The following is a 25,296-nucleotide window of genomic DNA, read 5'->3' as shown; positions in this document are numbered from 1 at the left end:
ATGTGAATTTGTAGTCTTCATGTACAAGTTGAGATACCTGGCTGATGACACTTGAGTAATTTTCTCAGATTTTATAGAAAACATTATGCAAATATTTTCATTTGCTATGTAGTATTCAACATTTGAAATGAGTATACATGCATTAAGTAGCATTAATGCATTTTATTTCACTATTTCATTTCCATAAAGTTCGTTGACTTGCAGTAGATGGATAAAAAGAACAAGGTCAAAATCGAAAGTCCAAATATTCTGACTTTGCACCAAAAATACTAGATTCTTATACTTTCCCTTACTGTCTTTCATTAGACTCTTCCTTGTGCATGTGAATTTGTAGTCTTCATGTACAAGTTGAGATACCTGGCTGATGACACTTGAGTAATTTTCTCAGATTTTATAGAAAACATTATGCAAATATTTTCATTTGCTATGTAGTATTCAACTTGACATACAAAACCCTGGAACACTCGGGTTCCTAAACAAATTTTATAGCTAGTCTCCATTTCTTTCCTCCTGAATCTCATTATGGGAAAGTGGCAGAGGTGAACTATTCCCTTCTCTTTTAATTTTGTAAATTTTGGCACAAATTTGTCTTGGAAGTGCACAGTCCATATGAGATCTGCTCTGGTCAGTCGGGGCTATGTAAATGGCTGTTGTGGCTGGTTGTGCCTTCCTCGCCTCAGCCAGCCTCTGTGCCCATGGGGAGGGGGTCATACAGTATCTTGTTTTCTGTTGCTGCACAGTAGAGGTACAGTAGCGGGTGTGAGTGTAGAAGGACAGGAGAGAGTGGAGGGGGGAGCAATACTTGCTACTCATTGCCCTCCATTATATGTGGCTGACCTGTTTCAGCAGTGAGCAGCAGAGGAGAGGAGAGAACTGGGAGGGGTACGGGGAAAAAAAAAAAATCACAGGCTGACACAAGTCCCCTGGTGAGTGAAGCTGGATGTGTGATTCCCTAATGCAGTCACCCCCCTCCCTCCACACTCACGCAAAAGCACATGCATACACACACTATCTGCCTGCCACCCCACTTACCTCTTAACACAACACAAATTAAGTGTATGTGTTGAGAGTGGTTGTGTGTTTCTCTGTGTCTGTTGGGGGTTGGACTGTTGGTTAATATGACAGTATTGTGCGTATGCTGTATATTTGGCAATAGGTTCTCTTGTAATACATTGACACAGATACCATCATACTTTCAAATTGTATAGTATTATAAATAAAGTGGCTCTGTGTCTCCTTGACAGTGTTAGGTGTAACCGTTTCAGTTTCTGGAACTCCTCTAGAGAGAAGAACAGCCATCGTCCACAGGGTGTTCTCTGTATGATTTCTTTTTTTGTTTTTTTTGACAATAGTAGTGAAGTCTTAAGTCATTTGCCCCCTGGTGGCAGTATAGGTTATAAATCCTGCCTCCTCCATGTTGGTGGATGGGACTTGATGGGACTTTTCTCATTTTAATAGATGCTATCACTCCTATTTGTGTACAAGTGGTTCTTTTCCTGAAAAGTTAGTTTTTAATAAGTTATTTGATTTTGGATGATTGACAGCTTTGCTTAGTGGCCTGGTACCTCATACCGCCACCTCTGGTTGCTTCTGCACAGAATATGGTTGCACAAGATGTAACAAAAGAAACATGGCCACCCCTGTATTTCCAATAGTTTGGCTTTACTTTCCCATAGTGGCAGAAAGTCGTGACATGTTGTCTATATACAGTCATCAAACATCAAGCATTTGCACATGGGGTATGTGAATTACTCTAAATACAGTTTGAATGCACGCAAAATGCACTGAGTGCATGTTGGGATACAGTCATTCAGTACTCACTGTGACATGGCTGGGGTTGTATGGAACCACATATGAAGAGTGGCCTCATATTTGCAGTGTTCGTATGGTATGACAAAGCTTTCAAACACCAAAACAAAAGTCTGTACCTCCAGACAAGTTTCCATGTTGTTGATTTATAACAGGGTAGGTTTGTTTCCACTTTTTCTTTTGATTGACTTTGTGAATAGTTTAAACCAGTATACACATTTTATTCCCACAAAATAAGTAAACAAAAAAGTAAGCAGAGCAGCAGAATCTGATCACAAGTGGTCACTCGGGATATATTTTAGATGCACTCTGGTTCCAGGTGCGAATTGCCATCTATGTCAGCCAGATATCGAAATGCTCTGAATATATCTGATGCTCTGATAGTAGAACAGGGTCACAGTGACTATTTGTGTTTGAGTGTGTAGGCATGCCCACATCAGTGTTTATAATACAATAAGGAAACAGCACATATAGTGTATTGTACATACAATAGTACTGCTCTGTTGCGGAAGCTACCCCCCATCCATACAACCATTCTTAGGAGCCAAAGGCAGAAAAGGCAGTGTGATCAGTGAGCAGTGGTCATTTGGCTTTGCACGGATGCAATCGATCATCCAAGCTGGATATGGTGTAGTATACTGTATATGAGCCACTGTGAATATGATACCCTGTCCAGTGTGTAATACCAACTGTTGTTGAACAGAGCTTGCAGAGGCGAGCTAATATTACAACGGAAATGAACAGTTTGAAATGGGTTGAAACAATCGCTTTCTTGTTGCTCCTGTTAAAGACATTATAACAGGATAAGATGATTTGTCAGATTCAGCTTATGTGCAGTATTTTAAGGTAGGTGACTGGCCATTTATCCTTAAAGGGTATGAAAAAAGAGAGTTCCGCGAATGAGCTATCAAATCTCCCTCCATCAAGTCCTCGGGTAGCGGATAGAGTACACCCTAAAACAACAAAGCTATCGCTTTACTGCAGTTGTACATGTAATGTAACCTATGTGCACCAACCTGCATGTTAGAATCCCCCCTTGAATGCTTAGAAAGCTATTTTCATTTTAGGCATGAGCCCAGTAAGAATCCTGGCTATCCATGAATAAACATGTGGGAAGGAACAGTAGTCATATTGAAATGCAAGGGGAAAATTGTACACCACAAAGCTATTGTGCAGCAACTAAACATGTTGCAGTTCCTGGTAAATTCTTGTGCATCCCCTCTCATTTGCATGCGTGCAGTAAATATACCTTATATGGTAAAATAATGTAGAGTATCCAGATATATGTGGTATCGTCTTGCACTGACAGTAGAATATGTGAAAGAAAGTATGCAGCAGTTGTAAGGATGTTTGTTTGTGAGTGGAGTATCAAGTGTTCTCAGAAATGCAGATATGGAACGAGGAGCTGCATTAATTATTGTTTTAATTTACAGAAAAATATGTCTGCAGGTAAACCACCTCAGCCGGATGCAAGAATATGCTAAAGACTTCTAACACACATTCCAAAATCTAGTTCATAGAAATAATTAGAAATGGAAATGAAACTACCTGTGAAATGCATGTTTAAAAATATAGTAGCATAAGAAAAATATGTCTAGAACCAACAATCAGGTCTGTGGGGGAGTACAATAAAAAACAACAACAATGGATTAGTGTTTACATAAAAGACCATCTGATTTGATAGTGACAGCTGTCAGGAGTTTGCTGAGCAGTCTGTTGAGAAACAGTCTGATTACTGATCAGCTGGTCAGGGTCCCTTTGACAACGAGGCGTGTTAGACCTTAGAGTAACACTACAGTAACTAGCTTCATCTGTGTTTTTGCATGAGTGAATTGAAACAGAACTCTCAACTGAAATGTTGCCATGTTTTTTCCCCAATGCTCTCTGCATTAAGTAAAGAATTAGCATGTTGTACAACAGTGCACTTGTGTAACGTATTACGATTTTAACAGCATTACAGCCATAACTAACACTGAAGCTGTTGGGCTCAAAGCAGCCTAATAAATTGCCGAAAAACAAGGTACAGTTTGTCTGTAGTGCCACATGCGTGTGTGTGTGTGTGTGTGTGTGTGTGTGTGTGCATGTCACAACCCTCAAGGCCAGATATAGAGTCATGTCTATTAGCTTGCTATTGCAGCTGGGGTCTTGTTTTTATTATCAGCATCATAAATGTGGTGTGTGCCCTTTAATATATCACCTCCTGCTCTCTCTCTGCTGATCCCAGGGCTAAGATTTATGATTCTGCATTACATCTGCCTTGTCACATTAACTCAGCCATCACACAAGACACGTACACACACGCAAACACATACCTCACACCCTCCAGACACACCCACATTTACACCATCACAGCCTGTATTATGGCATAAACCCCTGTTTGGTGTATTACAGCGTATAGTAAATCCTCATCTTCTCATTTAGGCACTTTAATAGATGCCTGCCGGTGCCTTTTTATTGAGGTCAGAAGTATGGCTGGCAACACAAAAGAGGATCCAGTTCTAGAGAAAGAGCATTTAAAAGAAAGGGGAACTTTTTAAAGCACTGTATGCCTTTTAATGGTTTCTCACCTTAGTTTGAATGGCAAGATGGTGTGAATGAGCTTTAGGAGGTTGATGTGTTTTTGAAGGTTGTGTACTGTATGCCTGTCTCAGGGGAATAAGCAGGCAGCCAGATTCTGTGACAGACACAGAGAATAGACTGCACTCTGGGGACTGTCTCACACATTCTGACTCACTGTAGTGTCCTTCAGATAAAGTGCTGCCATGGATTTTGTGTGAGAACGGCTGGACATTTCAGTACTTCAGGATATACAGCACTATATGTGTGAGGCATGTATACCGGATGTGTAAGGGGTTGTACTATGCATAATATCAGTTTTGACAACACACGATGAGTGGCTAGATAAATGCCTTTTCCCTCTGTCATTTGCATGGGCAGTTTTTGTAGTCCTCATCCATCTATGAAATCTAAACATGGCTTTCTGCTTCTGTCACTGCTACCATATGTGCCAAGCATCTTACCTGTATATTCAAAATTAACGTAGGAGTTTGGTAGGTTCACTTTTTTCAAGTTTTAATACAACACAAACGCATTTAAATTATAGTACTAATTAATTTTCTGTGATATTTAGTCCTCCAGTTTGCAAAGCGCTTGCAGTGGTGGTGAATGGCATTTTTTTTTTAATTGTAACATAAAAAAACGTTTTTGCTGTACAACTCTCATGCGAGACAGGTGAGCCAATAAACCATTTGGAGTTTTTGTTTCACAGTATAATCCCTCCTTCTAAATTCTTAGTGCCATTTTTCTCCCAGGAGATGTGATTTTGATGTAGACGTTAAAGTTGAGAATTTTTCTTAAACGGTTTTTTGGGGACTTATGCTACACTATGATATATCCTGTCAAATATGACTTAAGCAGTTATTTATCATGCAGATACTTCTTTACATTCACAGTTTTTTAAATTTATTGTTTGTATAACAGTGATGTAGCTGATGGTGATATTAGGTTTTTGAAGAGATGACCCTCTGTACCTATTTGTCTTATCTTTCTACTTATATATTTTGCTCTCTGGTCTTTTGGTTTTTCACCGGTGGCAGAATGAGGCTGCCTGCTGCTCTGGGCCAATTAGCCAAACTAGAGGCATCACATCAAGCTATTGGGCACAGTGAGGGGTCAGAGAGTGTGACACATCTCCACTGACAAGAAATGCTCCACTCCATGGCCCACTGGTCGGCATGGTGTAGGGTGATGGCCCTGTCTGGCTTTGGGCGCCCAGGGGTGTGACGTGTGACAAGTGAATGGCCATGCCAGTTTGTGCTAAAAGGACCAGTCATTATGACAGCAAGTGAAGTCAAGCAAGGGGATTCTGTATGCAATTGCTGCCTTAAAACTGTATTAAAGTGTTTGTGCATCAGTGAATGTGTGTGTTCTGCAAGCAGTGGGTGGGCGGGGAGGCACCAGAGCACGACACATATTCATATTGACATCTGTCATTGAGGCTTTGAAGCATAAAGACGGCAAACATTAAACCTGCATGAAGCTAATTGGGGTTTGTATTCTGCTCTTTATGTTTGAAGCCCTGTTGTACTTCTTTGTATGGTGTGAGACTGGACCCCCTACTCCTCTTTAACACCCTTTTCCTCTCTCGTCTCTCCAGCGGACTCTACTCAGAGAGCGATGTCTGTGCCATACCGCACGGCACTGTAAATTAGTCCCGGGTGGTGACATGGTGCTTGCTGGGTAATTTGGACAATGGGGCGTTTGACAGCTCACCCATCACAGCTACAGCGCCCCAGGGAGCCACTACTCCTCCTGAGCTTTTCTCTCTCTCCTTGCACTCCGCTCTCCTCCCTCAATGCTGATGGAGTGACTCTCTAAGTAGCAGCATCATTCTCCAATCAACCACCAAAATGGGTTTTCATCCAGGAGGGAGCAAATAGGGGCAGGGTAGGGGGAGAGGATGGGAATGTACGGCGAAAAGAGAACGTTGAAAAACCATAACTGCTGGAGAATGATCAGAAAAACATTTACAATAGCTGTACAAAAACAGACTATGACGTGTGTGAGTAAGACAGATGAAGAAAGAAAATTCCAAAATGAGAAAAACATAAATAAATGATTCGACTTTGTCATGCATTAAAAAGCTTTTGGTTAATAACCACTTTTAGCCAACAAGTGTACACACCAAAACAATTAGAGGCATGCAAAACAGCTAAATACTTTATAATCTCGATAATAAAGAAAGTGCTTACGCTTGCATCAAAGCAATATGACCTTTGCTCTTCTAAGATGAAACGTTCACATTTGTCTTTAACCAGCTGTTTAGTACATTTTTAATGTCATGCTTTTTTTCCTGACCTTTTGTTGTTAACCTTCACTGTTTCTGTTTCCATGGTACAATAGGACCATTGTTACCTCAAATCTGTGAAGTGAATGCAACACACAGTGTTGCATTGTCTGTTGAGGAACTGAATGGATTTCAGTCAAGAACTCTTACTCACCTCATATCCATCCCAACCACTGCAGAATGTCGTGCTGTGTGTTGAGATTGATGAAGGTGACGGTTTACTTCTGGCTGTCCCACTACCACTGGAGATTGTTTTTTTTTTTTTTCTTTAATTACTAAAAGTGCTCATTAGTTTGTTTATTCTGAGTAACAAAGATGTGTTGAAAATTGGATTTTGTTAGAAAATCTGGTTTCATTTATAAATTTTTAAAACATTTTTTTCCCCAGGCACATTTAGCACATTTTCTATTTGCGTTTTTTTCACAGTTTTTTTTCTATTCAATTTTTAATACCAATGAAAATGTTGGAAAAGTGTTTTTTGCAAGAAGACCTTGATTACTGGAGTGAACAGGTGGTTCTTGCCGGAACTTGGATATGTGGTGACATAAGCCTGGATTAAAATAAACTTGAACTCCTTCTAAAATTGAGTGTTTTTGGTGTGAAAATTGTTTAGAAGTGAAAATGATGAGCCTTAATTATCATGATGCATTGACCTTGCGTTTCCTGGCTCTGTGATGTGACTGGACAGACAGTGGCTAAGGCCTAGCATGACCCTGGCATCCGCCAGCTGCCTCCTGCCAGAGTGCAGCCAGAAAGGGCTGAGTGAAGGTCAGGAATAAGGAACAGAGAGAACATAACATGTAAACACCCGCAATGAGAGAGACATGACTGGCTATGCAAGAAACAGGATGATGCTCTGGTCCTGATGACACAACTTAATGACTGCTTTTAGTATTTGAGTTTGTTGTTTTGTATGGGATTCTCCACTTAATGTAACGGGGAGATAATTGAAAAGGGTCAGTGAAGACGCAAGGTAGTTTTATTTGTATGAATGCCAGCGTCTTGGTTGCTAGATTTGAAATCTTATATTTAGCACCACCCTCAGAACTGCAACTGCTTTTTTTTTTTTCTCAGCTACTGTACATGTTTGCACTTTACTCAGTGCTAAATCAATTTGTGCACATTCTTTTTTCCAATTACATCACATTCTCTGGAAAAGATAAGACCCACAAATTGAACCTTTCTATAATGCCCTGATTGAATTATTCATTTAGTTTATTTGGTGGCTTTAATGTGCATGAACTCAGCCAAGTCATTGTGACTCTGGCCTGCAATGGAATGACTATGTACTGTGAACTGATACAGAGGTTAATGTTGAAGCCACCTGACTTTTAACTTTAGGGAATGCATGCTTGTTTTTCTTGACTTCTCCTCCCCTGCTAGGTTGTGTGATGGGAGGATTCCCCAGAGGTGAAATATGAGTGTGCTTACCATAGCCCAGCAGAGGACCGGATGAGGGAGGGGTCACTGGCCCCTGACAGTAATCAATAAATACCTGCTGCAGCCAAGCGTTAGATGGGGCCCTGCGGACAAAGTGTGCAGACACATTAGTGTATATAAAGCACTCAGCTGGAAAGAGACATTAGAGTGAAAGGAGGTCTCATTCTGCCTGTTTCTCATGGAGCATCTAAGCATTTTAAAACAGCATCCATACATATTGATTTAAGCCACTGGGATGTATGGGTCTTTACTTAATCCAATACTAACAAGTACTGACTAGAGAAAGTCGTTAACATTGATTTATGTTCACTCAATATAATGTGTAGGTGTGCTCAAAGCACATTTCTAAGCAGATCTGATTGACAGTCTATTTATCCTGCTTCAATTGACATGACAACTGAGTGGTTTGTTATTCTGCTTGTCCACTCAGCTGCAAACCACCTTTTGTCCCTCCGCATTATGGCATAACAAAACATTGCCTAGTAAAAGCCCCTGCAGTCTAGCTATCTAGCCAACCACTTGTCATTTTTGCCTCTATCTGGAGGGGGGATGTATGTGTGAATGATAAGGAGGATGAGTGGAAAGAAAAGTGAAGTGAGTGAAAAGGACACAAATGTGAACAAAACAGCAACGAAGAGGTAGAATATTTACTATACGCCAGTGTTCATCCTTGTTCATGGTTGACACTCCTCTGATGGGAGGGAAACACTGGCCCCACAGATATGGTGTTTTCCTTGGGACAATAAATCTGCTTGAATACAGATAGAATAGTGAGAGCTTATCTTGCACAGTGGTGTCAGAGCCCAGCTGTTATCACACACACTCGTATACAATATATGATATAAGAAATGCAGTCTTAAAAAGAGTACAGGAAGACAGGTGATAGATCCACAATAGTACTGTGTATATGCTGTATACAGCATACATAGAGGTTATAGCATGTAATCTGGAAATGCATTTTTACGCTTTGTATTTCTATCATTAATAAAATAACTCAATTTATAAATTATCAAATGTGTCTAATGTTAATCTGAATTGTTACACAACTGGTTAACATCTGAAATCTTTATTTTAATAGTGATCAGATTGGCCTGATAATTTAGTTTTTTGTGCTGAGCAGAGTTGGGGTAGTTTGAACACCGAATAAAGTTTGAAGTATTCCTTTTGTACATTCTGCAGATCGACTCAAACAGTAAAATGGACCTTTCTAATATTTTTTATAGTATCTTTTAATAGTGCTGACATATCAGAAATGGCTTCAGGCTTTATATATGGATGGATTTGGATGATTATTCCTCAGTTTCATTGTAACAGAGATGGACATGCAGGGGATCTCTTTTTTTCCCGTTTAATGTACATTTCTGTGTGGGAGTTACTCTGTAGCAACAGTTTATGTATTTATGTAGCATTGATATTGTTTTTCATTCAAAATATGCCTCTTTGTGCACATCCTTTATGAGGATGTGCTTTAAAGTTGTGCCAGTGTTATGAGCTTAGTCTGACTTCGATTTGCTCCAGTCCAAAATGCATGTGTCGTTACATTCCTTATATCCCATTTATCCCATTCCCACAGAGAATGACTGACTGCTAGTCAAGACCTTCTCCTACCTCACTTCACCCCACTTGCTTGGATTAATTTAAACAATGCTGATCCCTTTTTAAATTGCTTTTTTCCCAAACCATTTTGCCCTGTACCCGATTAACTCATTGACAATGCAAGAAGGCAAATTGAATTCATTAATCAGCATTATTTTGAGGGCAATATGCAGCTCATTTATCTTCAAAACCTTTCGTACGGAGAATATGGACCTGATATAAAAGTCACCTAATATTCAATCTGAGTCTGAGTTAAAATATTCACTAATAAGACTTGCAATATGAATTAGGAAAACTCACCCCAATTACAGAGCAAAATAAAATTAGAACAAAAGTGCTGCGAGGACATGAGTCATTAAATTTTAAATACTCAATAATTCCATTTTGAAGATTTCTGATTAAAATCAAGCCACAGAATTACAAATGCTTGGAAAAATCCATATTGCATATCAAACAGTGGTGACATGCCATAATTAATGTTCCTATTAAAGGGATATGACACTAAAATAAGAGGGAAAGTATATATTTCATTATGCATATTTGATCTGTAAAATATGGTAACGCATTCAGCACTTGTTGAGTATAGGTTTGTGACTACACACATCATTGTGATAGGCCTCTAAACCATTTTATCATAAACTGTGTTTTCATTGCACATGAAAGTGGGGAGGGGGGCATTGTCGTCTTTCAGCTTTTTGTTGCTCTTAGTATTCTGTTCACCAGTGAGGGAATAGGGGAGGTGCTGGGTATTGGGTGTTCACAGGGGTGGGGGGTGGGGAGTGGGGGGCAGCGTGATTGGTAAGAGTCAAGCTCTCTCATTTTGTCATGTGGTTTCTTTTTTCATTTCGGGTCTGATTTTTCACTGGAGGGCTAGTTCCATACTTGTGAATTTATTATTACTCACATGGAGGAAGTTGATGAATTCGAATATCTGTGAGCAACTTCGTGTGTGCCTCTGTGCGCATTAATGCCTGCGCGGGTGTATGTGCGTGAGCGTATGAGGCGCGTGTCTCTCTCTGTGTGTAAGAGAGCCACGCTTTCATGGCTGTTTCAGATCTCTCTGCCTCACAGTTTGTCAGAGCGAGCAAGCTAGGAGGGAGACAGAGATGGAAAGATAATGGGAATGGAGGGTGTAAAAAGGCTAACACAATCTTTAATGAGTTTCCTTGGCTCTCTTTGCCTGTTTCTGGGTCAGGGTCCCTTGGCTGAGGATGTGGGTGGACTGAGGACTATGGAGCAGAAACGAACAGACTAAGCCAAGGTCTGCTGAAATAGACTTCCACATTGGAGTCATCACCTACATAAAGACTTAAAGGATGTTGTTGTTTTTTTTTTCTTGTTTAGAAAGCTAAACATAAAAATTGAACGAAGGTGGTTACTCTTAAAGGTCATGGGTCACTTAAGGCTTTACAGCTGCTTTTCAATTAGCAGCAGATTATGAGTCAAAGAAACGAGCAGTCACCAGCATCATTCACACTCACTGTATATGCACATAGACAAACACTTTAATAGCAGATCAGAGACAAACCCTTCCTCCTTCGTGGTGATAGCTTTGGTTGTTTTCTGATTGGCTTCCCCTGCCCTTTCATTTCCTAGCAATCAACTTCAATCTGTGGCAGGTATATGGGGGGGGAGAGATAACATTAGAGAGACATCATGGCGAGATATCTGCTCAGCTAAGACATTATTTAGTGCTCCCAAAGCATCCAGAAGGCAACCTCTGTCAGACAACAAGGCTCCAGCGTGTCCACACAGGACAGAGGGGCGGGCAGATAGAAGGACATGGAAGAATTACTGATGGACTGATAAACTCTTTTGTTATCTGAACAGTATGCCTTCCTGTTTCTGTCCTCCTGTGCTATGTTTCTGTCTGTCTGCCCAACTTCATTTTGATGGCTCAATCTACATCTGTCTGGTTGAGTTACTTTTGCTGTCTCTCTCTGTTCTTCCTCTATCACTCTCTCTCTCTCTCACCTTCTGTTTCCCACTGTATCTCTGTCTCTATTACTCTGCCTTCTTCCTTTCACATTTGTGAATAATTGATGTCTACCGGTTTGATGGTAAGAATAGAACAGTTCTGGAGGTGACAAATGGGGTGGCAAATAGGCTTCCTACTCCGCTCTTCAAAGAGTTAGAATTTTAGCTGTGCTCGCTTGTGGGCGTATGCCCATATATTTGTGTGCTTGCAATGTTTTGTGCCACAGTGAGCATTTGTTCATGTTGTGAGCGAGTGCGCGTACTGTACACATGCAGATGTGTATGTGATTTCAGATAGGGAGATGAAAGGGAGTTGTAATTACAGGGAAGCGTATCTGTCTACTGCAGAAGTATCCGAGGAATGGCACAAACTGGGCCAAAGCCTGAGGTCATCTGCTGCGTGTGTGAGAAAGTGAGACGAGAGCAAAGAGAGCAAGAGAAAGACTGGGAAACTTGGAGACGGAGAGAGATCAGCTTATAACTTCAGTTCCTCAGAGTCAACCTCTGAACTTTGCTTGCTTCTCATTATTGGCTCTGCCTTTCTCTCATTTCTCATCAGTAGCTGGTTGTGGTTAGACCAAGCAAGGCCCAGGTTCTGTAAAGCCATGCAGCCTTATTTACAGAGAGGAATCCCAGAATTTCCTGAACTCTAAAATACACTTGTGTAAACATTCCAAAATATCAAATGATAGGGATTCCACTGTGTACTATGCGAATGGATAATCCTATGCAAATACTGTGGTTATAATACACTGTCTCTTGTCTGCTTTCCGTTCTCTCCCAACCCATCCTTTCTCTCTTTTGCTTTTTCTGTCTTGGCCTTTCTCTCTTTTTTTCTTCTTCCTTGTCTCGTTCTTTCTTTCATCTGTTCCCTTCCTCCCTCCATCTTGTCGCCATCTCTTTCTTCACAGTTGAGGACGATTTCACTGGTATTGAGCTGCCCCAAGCCTTTCCTTCAGACCCCCCAGAGCCACTGCCTGTGTTTTTGATGGAACCAGAGGAGGCCTACATAGTCAAGAACAAGCCAGTGAACCTGTACTGCAAGGCCACACCCGCTACCCAGATCTACTTCAAGTGCAACAGCGAGTGGGTTCACCAGAAGGAGCACACTGTGGAGGAACGGGTTGATGAGAACTCTGGTCAGTGAACAGATCAATGACATATTTATTCATGCCTGCATCTAAACAAACCCTTTATCCTAAAAATGATTCATATACAACACATTTGCAAATATGTTTTAGTCAATATAATGTGAAAACATTTATCTTACTGCCAGTGCAACATTTTTCAATGTAAATAGAATGTATTCAATTTGTTCCCCTTACAATGTGACTTTTGATTTATCGTTATGCTTAGGAAACCCAACATTTCCAGTAATCATATCTCTTGTAGCAGGTAACCATAATTTGTGGGAGGTAACACTGACCACACATAAACATACTGCATGCTCAACAACAAACACACAATGGCTTGTCTGCATGTCACTGTTACTGGCCAAGCACGTCTAGTGGCATCGCTTTATTTGCAGAAATGCCTTGACTAAAGGTTTCTCAGCACACAGCCACATCTGTAGTGTCTAGGTGCATGTCTATGTACATTTTTTGTGAGCATCTAGAGGACATAAAGCTAGTGAAGCTCCAGCAGGGTTGTTTTTGACAGAATTCACCCCCTGAAGGCACCAGAGCCATTACACACACAACAGCCCAGCACTGATTGGCTGCATTCAGCTGCTGTATTGGAAATTGAGTTTTTTTTTCTGTTGCCCACAGGTACCAATTCACATCACATTTACCCTTTCATCCCCCTGTTTTTCCTCACATGTCTACATACTCGCACACAAACACGATGACATCAGCTCCTTCGCTCAAATGTAAATGCTGACTTATTGTGTGTGACCCACATACACTTTATTGGCAAGCATTCACTTATTTAAGATATTTAAAGTATGGTTCCTCTACACTATATGAAAAACACAGTTATAGACAGCAGCCATAAGACACAGAATCAGATACACAAATAACAAAAAAGAGTATTGCAGCCAGCACAAATATAAATGTGATATTAAAAAACAACCTGAATCCCAACTAGAAATCCTTTCATTTTGACCTAGTGTACTGTCGGAAGAATAAACATTTCTGAGGTTTGTTTCATGGTTATGATTATGACAAAGTAGAGGGTGAATGTAACAGTGGCTTTTAGCTTTTGTGTCAGTAGGTTTTGTGCTAAAAGCATCAACATGGAAAACAACCCACACATCATACATGCACTCACTCTACACAGCCATATCCAGAGGCTATTTGCCACTCAGATATTCATTCATTTATGCTCTTGCACCGCCACACATGCACACACACACACACACACACAACATTGCTACATCCCAGTGGATGTGTGTACCATCACAGCCCACTCCATTGCTCTCTGATTTCCCCAGATTGACAGAAAAAGAACACCAATAGCAACTGGCCGGCCTGGTCAATACCACTGATTGTGTAGCCCAAAGTAATTGGATCTCTCTCTCTTTTTCTCTCTACCATCTTCTTTACCCTGCCCTTGTGTTGCTCTTTTTTCTTATGTCCCTCTCTCTATTTCACTGTTATGTTGGTGAGAGGTTATGAGCTTATAAAAAGAAATAATGAGTGCTAAGAGAGTGTGACATGATGAGATTGAGAGTGCAGGAGGCAGGGTAAATTAAACTGCAGATGTTGTGTTCATTTAGTCTAGAAGCTGCATGCATTGCATTTTTACCCAGATGTTTGACACACTCAAAAAAGCAAAGGTGCAATTCACTTCACATACAGTGGGTACAGAAAGTATTCAGACCCCCTTAAATTTGTCACTCTTTGTTATATTGCAGCCATATGCTAAAATCATTTAAGTTCATTTTTTTCCTCATTTGACAAGGTTTGACAAGGGGGGAGATGTCATTTCTACAGCAGAGAAAATACCACAGTATAAAACAATTCAGTATAAAAAATACATGTACATAATAAATAGGACACATTATTGTACACACACTAGAACTAGTACTAATAGAAGATAATAGTACAAAGTACCTGCAAAACCATTCCTTTGAACAATGTGGGTGTTTGAGCCTGTTACTAAAAGAACTTTTTAAATCCCTCAATTCTGCCTATGGCAGTTTGTCCTCAAACTGAGGACAAATGTAAAGAAAAGACTAGTGAGGGAAGCCACCGAGAAACCTATGTCACCACTTAAGGAATTACAAGTGTCAAGGGCTCTGATTAGACAGACTGTGCATACAACAACAGTTGCCTGACTTCAGCAGTCGCAGCTTTATTGCATTTAAAAGTCTCGACATCTTGGCTCTGTTTGCCAGAAGGCACAAGGGAGACATTAAAGTCAGTTGTAAGAAAGTTGTACCGTATGGTGTGATGAGATCAAAAATGAACTTTTTGGCCACCAGACCCAATGCCGGATCATAATTCAGTTGTTGCTGCATTTGAAAACCAGTTACTTTACAGTCCCTAGTCAACCTGACAGTGCATGAGTATGTGTCATTTTGCAGAACAAAACATGAAACCTTTCAAACTTTCAAAAGGGGGGAGTACTTTAAAAAAAAAAAAAAAAGTTATATAAGATAATTGTCTCCTGAAAACACTCACCTGCTAAAAGCAGCATTTAAAATCTAAAGGCATGCACAATGTTCTTCAAAGCATGAGATAACACACCTGCAGCCCTCTGCTGTAGCTTTCAAGAGACCTCATGCCAGAGCTGTGTACTGTCTAAAGGCCGTGTAATCCAGTGGATGTGACATACAGTAGTCCACGTGGAGAGCACACGACACACAAGTATTTAACACAAAACAATAAAACAACCAGAAAAAGTACATCTAGTACATAAAACTGATTACCATCTCAAGCAGCATAATTGGACATGATCATTTTCTAAGGAGCAGGTGATTACATTTAGAAAATAATAGACCATTTGATTGTATGTGATTATCCTTTGAGCAGCAGCCAGTAACACAATAAAAGAGCAGAAACAATATGTGCATGTTCACAGAGAAAAAGTTCTGTTTACTCAGTTGACAGAATGAATTGTCATGGTAAAGAGTCATTTCGTTGTTGTTATAGTTCAGCTGGGGAAAAATAGAGAAGGCAAGTTTTATCTATATCAACATGTGACCTGGAACTACTCTGATGTGAATTGAGACATGTTTTGAATGATGCAATGGGGGCGCGTTTGAACAAAAGCCATAGATTCAGATAATGTGCACAAAATGTCACTTAGCAGGAAGCAAAAATGAAAAAGTGGTGACAAGAAACAAAGCGTGATGGCAGTTTTTACAAATAGCCTTCTCAATAGTGTGAATGTAGCTTTAGATAGTCATCCTGCAGTCACCTGAATAGTGTTGTGGGCAGGTTATAGTCTCCCTTGAGCAAAAGTAGCATTGATCTGAGCAAATGAGCAGCAAATTAATTAGAACTAGGTGCAGCTAGTTTAATATACACTGGAGACTATCTCAAAGATATGAGTTAGGAGATCAAACAGGAGTACTCTCCATCTGACCAGATAATCACACCACTTACCCCCCTCCACCTCTTCTTCATTGACCAATGCCTCTTCTTCTGCCTGGCTTGTCCGATCAATAATGTTAGCCAGTGCTAACAGTAGGAGCTAGGCAAGCTTACTTTAATGACCACATTAATAATGGATCATTTCCAATGAGGCACCCTACTTCAGCCTGCTATTAATGGGACATATTGTACAATCATTTCTACGGCTAATGGCCACATTGACGTGGTGTGAAGTAGCCCCCTCATTGCTGGCCACACTTGCTTTGCACCTCTTGATTGCAAATTGAGTGGAACTGTGTGTGTTTTGTTGTTACCACTGTAATGTTGTACAGTGTAGAACTGCTCCCTGAGTCCCTAGGTGATGTCAGCAGGCTCGGTTCTGAGCTTTTCTGCTAGAGTGTTCCTTCAGATGTTTTTCAAATGCGTCATGTCAGAAAGACTTCAGTCCAGCTTTAGTAATAGCCATGAAGTCATTCAGTTATATAGCTGGTCATCATCTTCACTTAGGTCATCTTACAACACAGAGGGCCTTTTGCAACATCAGACAGCTAGGTCACCTTGACAGAACTTCTTCACAAACAGTCTGGAGCATAGACAACTGATAACTGATCGTGGCATGTGTTTTACACCCTGAGAGAATTCATATTACTACTCTGCTATTGATTTTCCCTCTGCTACTTTGTGTTAAATGTTCTCCCAGCATTGCATCTATCCTCAACATTTTCAAGCTATCGATACACATCCTCTCAGAGAAACACATTGGCATAAAGTACAGACAGTCACATATGCATGTAGACACACATACATGCAGTGGCAAACGCTCACACAACAGACGTTGCTGTTTCTCTGCCTATCGGCACTTGGTGTAAATTTTACATGAGAGCTAAGCTGGTGTGTGGGATGTCACTGTGTGTGCCAGAACAAGGAGGCTGTGTGAATGCACTGAACCTGAAGTAAAATGGCATGTTTATTTTTTAACCACCTATTCTTTTATTCAGACGCCTTCTGTATAGGCTGTACACAGAACTAGACAATAAATCCTAACCCTTTGTACAGTATAAATGTGGTAGGATGAGACAAATTTACTGAAATAGTCATTTTTAAAAATCATTGATTTAAGGTTTTTGTTCATTTTAGCAATATTAAGTCAGAAGCAGCAGTTATTTGTATGGTTTATCTTTCCTGTCACAGTGTATTTTCCATAATACTACACATAACAAGACTGGATCCACACAAAATGAAAATCCCAATCACAGAAAACGATAGGTGGAGGGTAAAAGCTGTCCAAATATTTGGAAACTGAGACTATAGTTTTAGTGACACCTGAGTGAGCTTATGCACATTTTAAAGTACGAAGTACCAGTTTTTTTTTGTTTTTTTTGCATTGTAATATTACTGGCGTGGGATCACAGTGTGTATCAAACTGATCAATTTTGTCTCTAGTTGAGTAGGTCCTGAATCACTTTGTAATGAATTAGATTTTGAGCAAAGATTAGGTTACTGATTGAGGGAACATTGGGATGCCGATGAGTCAATGATCTGTGACACAATTTCAGGCAGTGCATGGTAATGATGTCACATCAACAGCACAACAGCATCTCTTAGGTAAGCTCAGTTCACGAGGAAATGCAACTTGTATAAACTGTTAAATATGCAGCTGGTGCAATAGTAATATTTTTTGCTTGTCAAGGGACCATTTTTACCGAAGTGCCATCATAAAAAAAAACACAGCTGCAGCTTGTAAAAACAATATCGGCCAAAACTAGTAAGTAGTCAGTATTACCGTCACTGCTCACACTGCTTAATTTTATTAGCTGCAGCTAAGTTGCACCAACATAAATGCACGCATTAGGTTGGTTTTCTGTAGTACACCAGAACAACAAAAGGTTCTTCTTGATAAAATATTTTCTTTACAAGAAAATTAACCAAATATCTTGCACATACAACTTTATGCCCTGTGTGACGGTGGTTAATAAATATTTCAGTTAACTTGACCTCCAGTTTCTGTCATTCAATCAGCTAATAAAAAAAGAGGCTACACATCATTAAGAAAGCCAAGTGGGGGAAAAGTGGCAAGGTCAGATAGTGTGCTGCAAAATAGTCAGGGTTTAACTTTGATAAACAAACATGTTTGTAATGGAAAAGGCTGGAGATGGTGATGTAATGGTGCAGTGAATGTGTCCTATGCACACAAAAGGCCCTTCAATAGCATAATTTGAATGTCATAGTCCTCTTTCACATTATTGCCATCCAGGTATGTGAGCATGACAGTTCCAGGAAAAATTACATCAACTTGACTTTTTTTCCCCAGTGGACTGCACAACCCCCATATCTAAACCTAATAGAGCAGCACTTTGGGGATGAGGTACTATGGGATAGTCACAGCAGGTTCTTAAAAGCTAAAGAACTGTTGCAGCACTGTAAAATGTTTTCAGGATATTATTGAAATTCTGGTTGGTCTAGAGACCAGCAGCGTCCACCTGGAACTATAAGGACCATTCCAACACATACTGTATGAAATAATTCACTTATTATGCTGCTCACATTGAGTTCAGATACTCAGGAGTCTCATAATGGCTGCATTATATAATATGTCTTACGTTGTAAATGTTCCTTTTTTTACAAGAAATTCATGATATCACCACTGCCCTTGCAAATATCCCATTCTGTCAAAGTTGATTGAGTGAGTGCTGAAATAAGGCATGACATTGCATGGGATGCATTTGTATCTTTAGTGAACACACTTGCTTCGCATAATACATATGCATGCACTCATTTCACATGCTCGCACACACACACATGCACGCACACACACACACACACACACACACACACTGTTGCTGCAGCATAATCTGCTCTAGAGGGGCAGCTGTGGGTAGAGACATTTGTTTTTGGGATGATTTGTTTGTTTGGGGCCTGGCACCCAGATGAGCAGTAATCAGAGGAGTTAGCAAACAGGATTGTGTTAGCCATAATGCAGAGAATCCCCCCCCTCAAGGCCCAGACCCAAACAGCTCTGGCTCTAGAACCGGAGCCAGACTGACACAAACATGCATACACAAATACTCAGTGTCAAAGCATATAATGTGACTGATTTGTTTAATGGGATCTAGTAAACGGATTGTGTGAGAGTTGGTATATACAGTATGATATTAAATGATTGGTTTTAGTTTTACTTATTTTTTATCTTAAAATTTCACCATGTTAAAAACTTGATATTATCTGTCATTCTCCTTTACTTTCTCCCCTTCCCCTCTTAAAATTTCACCATGTTAAAAACTTATCTGTCATTCTCCTTCACTTTCTCCCCTTCCCCTTTTCATTTCTCCTCATTAAAACACCTTTTCCTCTTTTCTATATCTCTTATTACCGTCCCTGTCCTCTCGTCTTGCTTGTTTTTTCTATCTTGCTGTCTTTTGATTATTTGTCTCTCCTCACAGGCCTCGTAGTGAGAGAAGCCAGCATAGAAATCACTCGGCAGCAGGTGGAGGAGCTGTTTGGGCCGGAGGACTTTTGGTGTCAGTGTGTGGCCTGGAGCTCCGCAGGGACCACCAAGAGTCGGAAAGCCCACGTCCGCATTGCCTGTGAGTATTCTCCCCTCATCCCATTTTTCAGTCTTTATCTTCTCTCTCATCTTTGTATTCCTCTCCAAACAAAATCTTGGCTGCCAAGTAAATGCTTCTCACAGACTGACTTGTATATCATGATAGATTTATAGATTCTGGAGATAGAAGCAGTGGGGAAAAAAGGGTTTTACTAACATGGGACTCAAGTGTCCCTTTGAACTTAGCTTGGTAAAAAGCCTGTAGAATCTGAATCCGTTTCGTTGTGTACAGTATAAACCTGGAGAAACAGTGCGGGGGAAGGGGAGAGCAGCACTAGTGTATACACATTAGAGAAGCTGCGACACATGTTTAAGTCGGTGCTCCGTTTTTCCCGTAGGTGGTCCTCATTTCTTCTCTGTTAGTGTGTTTGTCCTCCTACTGAAAAGCATTTTCAGTAGGAGGACAAACACAATTGTTTCCAAGTAATGAGAAACATTCTCTTACCTCCAAAGTTTAGGCTCATTTTTTAACTGTTCCCGAAAGGATCTGTCAGTCAAATTCTGAAAAGTAATGAAACCCCAGAGGAGACAGTGGGGAAAACAGATTTGTAAGAGTATAGCTGTGACATCAAGACAATGCTACTGCAGCACAGCACATATTACATAACACAACTGCTTACACTTTGTTGTCAAAATCCCACTTGAAGGGACTCGTTTTATAGTATCAGCTCAATCATCATGCTTTCAAACCTTGTCAAAGCCATTTCAAGTCACTGTGGCTGACGTGTCCCGCCCAGATTTGCAGTTTCTTTTTGACTTATGGAAAACCGATAAAAAAGGCATCACCCTTTTGAAGTGTATATTCTGTGTTGTCTGCATCAAATAGATTGTTATCACTGCCGGATAGGGCTGTATAGGGATATCACTTGAGCTTAATGTTTGCCTGGGAAATCGGTGCCACTGTAAGAATGATTTCAATCTTCACCATACTGTACAGCAGGGCAGCACAGTACGGAGTCAATAACCATGGTTTTCACCTGATCTACTCCATTTAGAGGCACTTAGCAATCATAAAACTGTCCCTCTCAATTTTTATCTCATCTAATTCTCATTTTCTTCCTCTGCATCTTTATATTGCTCTGTCTTTTTTTTTTTTTTTTTTTTCTTCTTCCCTCTATTTTCTGTACAGTTTCTCTCTAAAGTCAAGTGTTGCCTCTATTTCAAACACTACTAGGTCTTCTCATTACGGTTACTGTTAGACTAGCCTGATGAATCAGAATCATGACTCTGTCTCCCACCGAGCACACTCCCGCTGCTCCACCTACTATAATCACCCATGATGAGCAGCCTGCCAGCACTAACCTATCCCTCAAATCACAATGGACCCCTCTTCCCCTCCCATTAGCTTCTGCTGAATGGATTAGATCCTCTTCTGGGTTCTCTCTCCAGGCAGGCTTCTTGTCAGAGCCAGACTCTATCCCGTTAGGCTAATGGAAAGTGGGCTTGTTTTTCTCTCCTCTCCCATCATCAAAGCGCATACAGTTTAATCAGACAGAGCCAGCGCTGGCGAGTTAAGATGATGCTGTGTTGAAGGACTTACTTTCAGACTTGCAAAGGGTCTGGCATGGCTAAAGGTAATGTTGGAGTGTAAATTTGTTGTGATTGCTTTTCCCATCTGACCTCCACAAAACCATTTTGATTGGCCTTTTTTTTTTTGATACAATGATTGTGTTCCAAAGAGAGACAGTAAAAGTATGTTCATAGACACAAATTAAATACATTAATCAAATCAACCAAAATGTCTTTCAAAAGATTGGTGGAATTACTGAGAAAGAAAATTGATTTTCCACTTTGTGGTCTTGTAATTTAACGTAAGTATAAACTCAACTTTATTACTAGTGACATTACTAATGATAAAATCGCAGACTTGTCTTTATTGTCGTTCCTAATGTAATGTAGGTTTACCCCATTACCTAATGTTTGTGTACTGAGGAGGGAATTATGGGAATCCCACGGGGATTTCGGTTCAGCTGGTCACACACCCTTCAGTGTCCCAATACTGTTACAAGAAGTGAAGAAAGCCCAGACTCCAGAGGGGAAGCATAATTTAAATCCACATCCAATAAAAACACACAGTGCAAAATAATCACTTGCAGGCTACGTAATGTGTTTCATTGAGAGCAGTGCCAAAGGTTTGCAAATAATGATGAAAGAAACAGTACAAGCACTCGGGCTTTAATTTTAGTTTAACAAACTTCAGCTGATATGCTACAAGAAGCATAAAAGCATGAATATATCACACTGACTTATAAACAAACCTATGCCATTAATACTAATTGTGCAGTTCAGGCTATTTTGAAATTTTAATGTTCTTTACAATAATTTATCCACTTGGTAACAGTCTTTGGTTTGATATTAAAAGAATAATAATAAAAAAGTGTGATTTGTGGTAAAGAACAGAAATGTAATTGTCCAAAACATTATTTTGTCAAATGTGATTTTGTAACTTTCTCTGTTTCTATTGCTTGAGTGTGAGAAAGAATTGAATGTCATTCAACATTCACTGTTTTTTTTTTTTCCTCCCTATTGTTTTGGGGCAAACAGAATCTGCCATGAACCTTACCATGGGCTCTGCTACCACAAGTGGCTGCTAGGCATTATGGTCCATTCAAAACCACCAAAATGACATGCTGCAATACAGCACTCTCAGCAGCCAGGCTAGTGGTTTCCTCCCTAGTGACAGCTTGTATTTTTCCTGACAGCAGAGCAACAGTAGTTTGACTCCTAACATTTCAAACAACAGTGTCCTTTTGAGACTTTGGTCTGCTACAATACATACCTCCTTTCCTTTTCCCTTTTGTTTCTTTTTTCCTTTCTGTCCTTGGATCAAAATCAATCAAGCTATGTCCCTGAGCATGCCTCTAGTCATTCCTTCATATAACTTTATACCAGACATTTATTGAAAATGCTTTCAGTTTAACAGTCATTCCTTTCAGCTTTTTTTTTCTTTTAATACATTGAAATTAGTGGTGTTATGACATATTCCCCTGAAGACGTGCAAGGTTGAGTTGGGACAAGCGCTCATTGAATTTGTTATTCTAAAGTTCATTTTCCCAAATAAAAAAATAACCTCAAAATGACTGTAGGTATTCTTTGGGGCTTCTGGATGGAGGCTGATCATGGATGCTGTAATAAGAATATGATCTAGTTCCTCTGGTGTGGGATGTGGAAGTGTTAGCTGAGCAGTGAAATGTCTCTGCTTCAGTGTAATGCCTTCTCGTGTAATACAGTAGATATTGAGCAAAAAGAAACCAAGTATTGACATCAGTAAATTGAACCTCTTTCTTCATTCGTTTTGTAGGGATGTCTTATTTTATTGCAGGTGATGATGCCTGTGTATGAAAATTACTGTAGCTCTGTCCATCCTATATCCATTCATACAAATACTTCAGTCTCCCTATACACTGAAGAAGATTTATTTACTTTGATAGATACAGCATGGACATGTATCCTATTACACTACAATAGTTGTACCCAAGAGCAGTAGAGTTATTTATGTGCAGTTTGCTTTGAATGTGAAGCACAGATTCTGCCATACAATCTGTGTCACTGCACATCTGCTGGCGCTTTCAAACCACAGTATTGTCGCATCCAAAAACTCAAATTCCAAACCAATGTGCTATTGTAGCACTATCTAATATAATAAATTTCTTTTTTATGTTGGCACACAATGTCAGTTGCAGTCCATTACTGTATTAATAGCATTCTGTGAAGAAGAATTGCCATATCTTTTCCACAGATTGAATGGCTGAACTGGGGTCATTTCTGGGTTAGTTTCCATGGACACACTTAGGGGTGGGTAGAAAGAGAAAAGGATGTTTTGGTATACTTTCAGAAACTTAGAGAGTAGAAGCAGAGTAGAGGCAGATTCCCAACCGTTACAACCCATTTGCACTTTTGGTTAAAACTAATAGCAGTTCATCTCACAATCTTTTAACACGTGTACTTAGTTTGGCACTTAAAGATTTGAGCTTGAATTTAATGTTCACTATGGAAACCTCTTGTATTATATAGCACAGATAGAAATTTCAACTTGTTAGTCTCCCTCTTTAGTCCTTCTTGTCTTTGTAAACAGGACTGGAATGGTTAAGTAGAGAAAGGCAGAGGTATCGTTCATGTCCCTTTGTACAGATAGTTTCAGAAGGTTGCTTGTGCATGTGTTGCTGTTCTGTGCACCATATGCTCTAAATGTATTTAAACATTGGTCTTCCAATGAAAAGCAGCAAAAGTATTTTTAATGCTCCTTGCTGTATAGTGTTATTTTTGGACATGCTGTGGTGGATGCGGTTACTGTTTTTTGATTAAATGTGTCAGGCAATTTATCTGTGTGTTGAAGGTGGGGGAAAATAGAAGGGACACATAAATTTCAGTTACCGTTTCTAGCATTTAAAGAAATTCTGTTGATCACATGGTAAATTATTATTGATGTGTTACCTTGCCTTTTACTTTTGATGATTTATTGTTAGCATATCAGTACTGCTGCAGCATTTCCTGGTTTAAGGGTTGAAGACCAGAGTTGGTCTTTTTCTCATTTATTTTCTCATGCAGGTGCAACCACACTGCAACAGAACACACTCACTCTCTCTCAACAACCCCAATACACACCGCACCAGGCATTATGGGGCATCCCACCAAATCTCTCTGCCCTCCTAACGCCACACTATTATCGATTGATTCAGAATTTATTATCAAACATAGCTCACAAAATATGCCCTCACATTTGCCTGTCAATAAGATAGAAGCAAATATTGATACACAGTCTGCTTTTGTCTGTTTGCTGTAGATTTAAGGAAGACATTTGACCAAGAACCTCTTGGGAAAGAAGTGTCACTTGAACAAGAAGTGTTGCTCCAGTGTCGCCCACCTGAAGGCATCCCAGCTGCTGAGGTAAGGTTCAAAAGTGCACTGTCCTGTAGTTGTTAGGGAAATGTTTGAAAATATAAGTTCTGATATGCTTGCATTTGTTTCTCATAGAAATACAGGCAGCTGTGATTATCCATACTAAGCCCAGTCAAAAGCTCTCTCCTCATATCCAATAAACTGGCTGTTCTGAAAAGAGGTTTATGTGAAGAGCTTCGCTGACTTTCTGGGGTTGGTTTCTGCTGACATGTCGCCATCATTTCTGGTGTTAATTTCTTTGAAGTTTTTAATGGATAGGTAAAGTGTCCAATTCACACGTACAGTAATATTAAGCATATATATTTATTAGCATGTAGTATATGTGTTGGTAATGCCAGGCACTGGTTCTGTTATTTTATGCCATATTAAATGGTGAACACACTATGTGAAGAATTCGCCTCAGCTGTGACCTTTGCCGATTTCAGAAGTTGTAATGAAATAACAGAATAATAACACAGCCCGGTGCACAGATAAGGGCGTTTTTCCACCTCTGCCTGGGGTTTTTAAACTGGGCTTTTCCTGAACATCAGCCAGCCACTGCAATTTGGTCAAAGGAGAGAAAATTATAATTATCTTCTGTAGGG

General features: G+C 40.0%; 1 protein-coding gene across 3 annotated transcripts in view; it reads left to right on the top strand.

Annotated features, from left to right (window-relative positions):
* The window catches only part of unc5cb (unc-5 netrin receptor Cb), a 101,080-nt gene that overhangs the window by 45,536 nt on the left and 30,248 nt on the right, over positions 1-25,296 (top strand). For all 3 annotated transcript variants that reach the window (XM_020618638.1, XM_020618637.1, XM_020618636.1), the window contains exons 2-4: positions 12,580-12,807; positions 19,650-19,793; positions 24,597-24,700. In XM_020618638.1, coding sequence (XP_020474294.1) covers positions 12,580-12,807; positions 19,650-19,793; positions 24,597-24,700 — 476 coding nt within the window. The remainder of the gene's footprint in view (positions 1-12,579; positions 12,808-19,649; positions 19,794-24,596; positions 24,701-25,296) is intronic.

This window comes from Monopterus albus, unplaced genomic scaffold, assembly GCF_001952655.1.
Source record: "Monopterus albus unplaced genomic scaffold, M_albus_1.0 scaffold208.1, whole genome shotgun sequence".
Taxonomy (NCBI): Eukaryota; Metazoa; Chordata; class Actinopteri; order Synbranchiformes; family Synbranchidae; genus Monopterus; species Monopterus albus.
The sequence above is the reverse complement of the archived record's forward strand: the minus strand, read 5'-3'. Positions and strand labels throughout refer to the sequence as shown.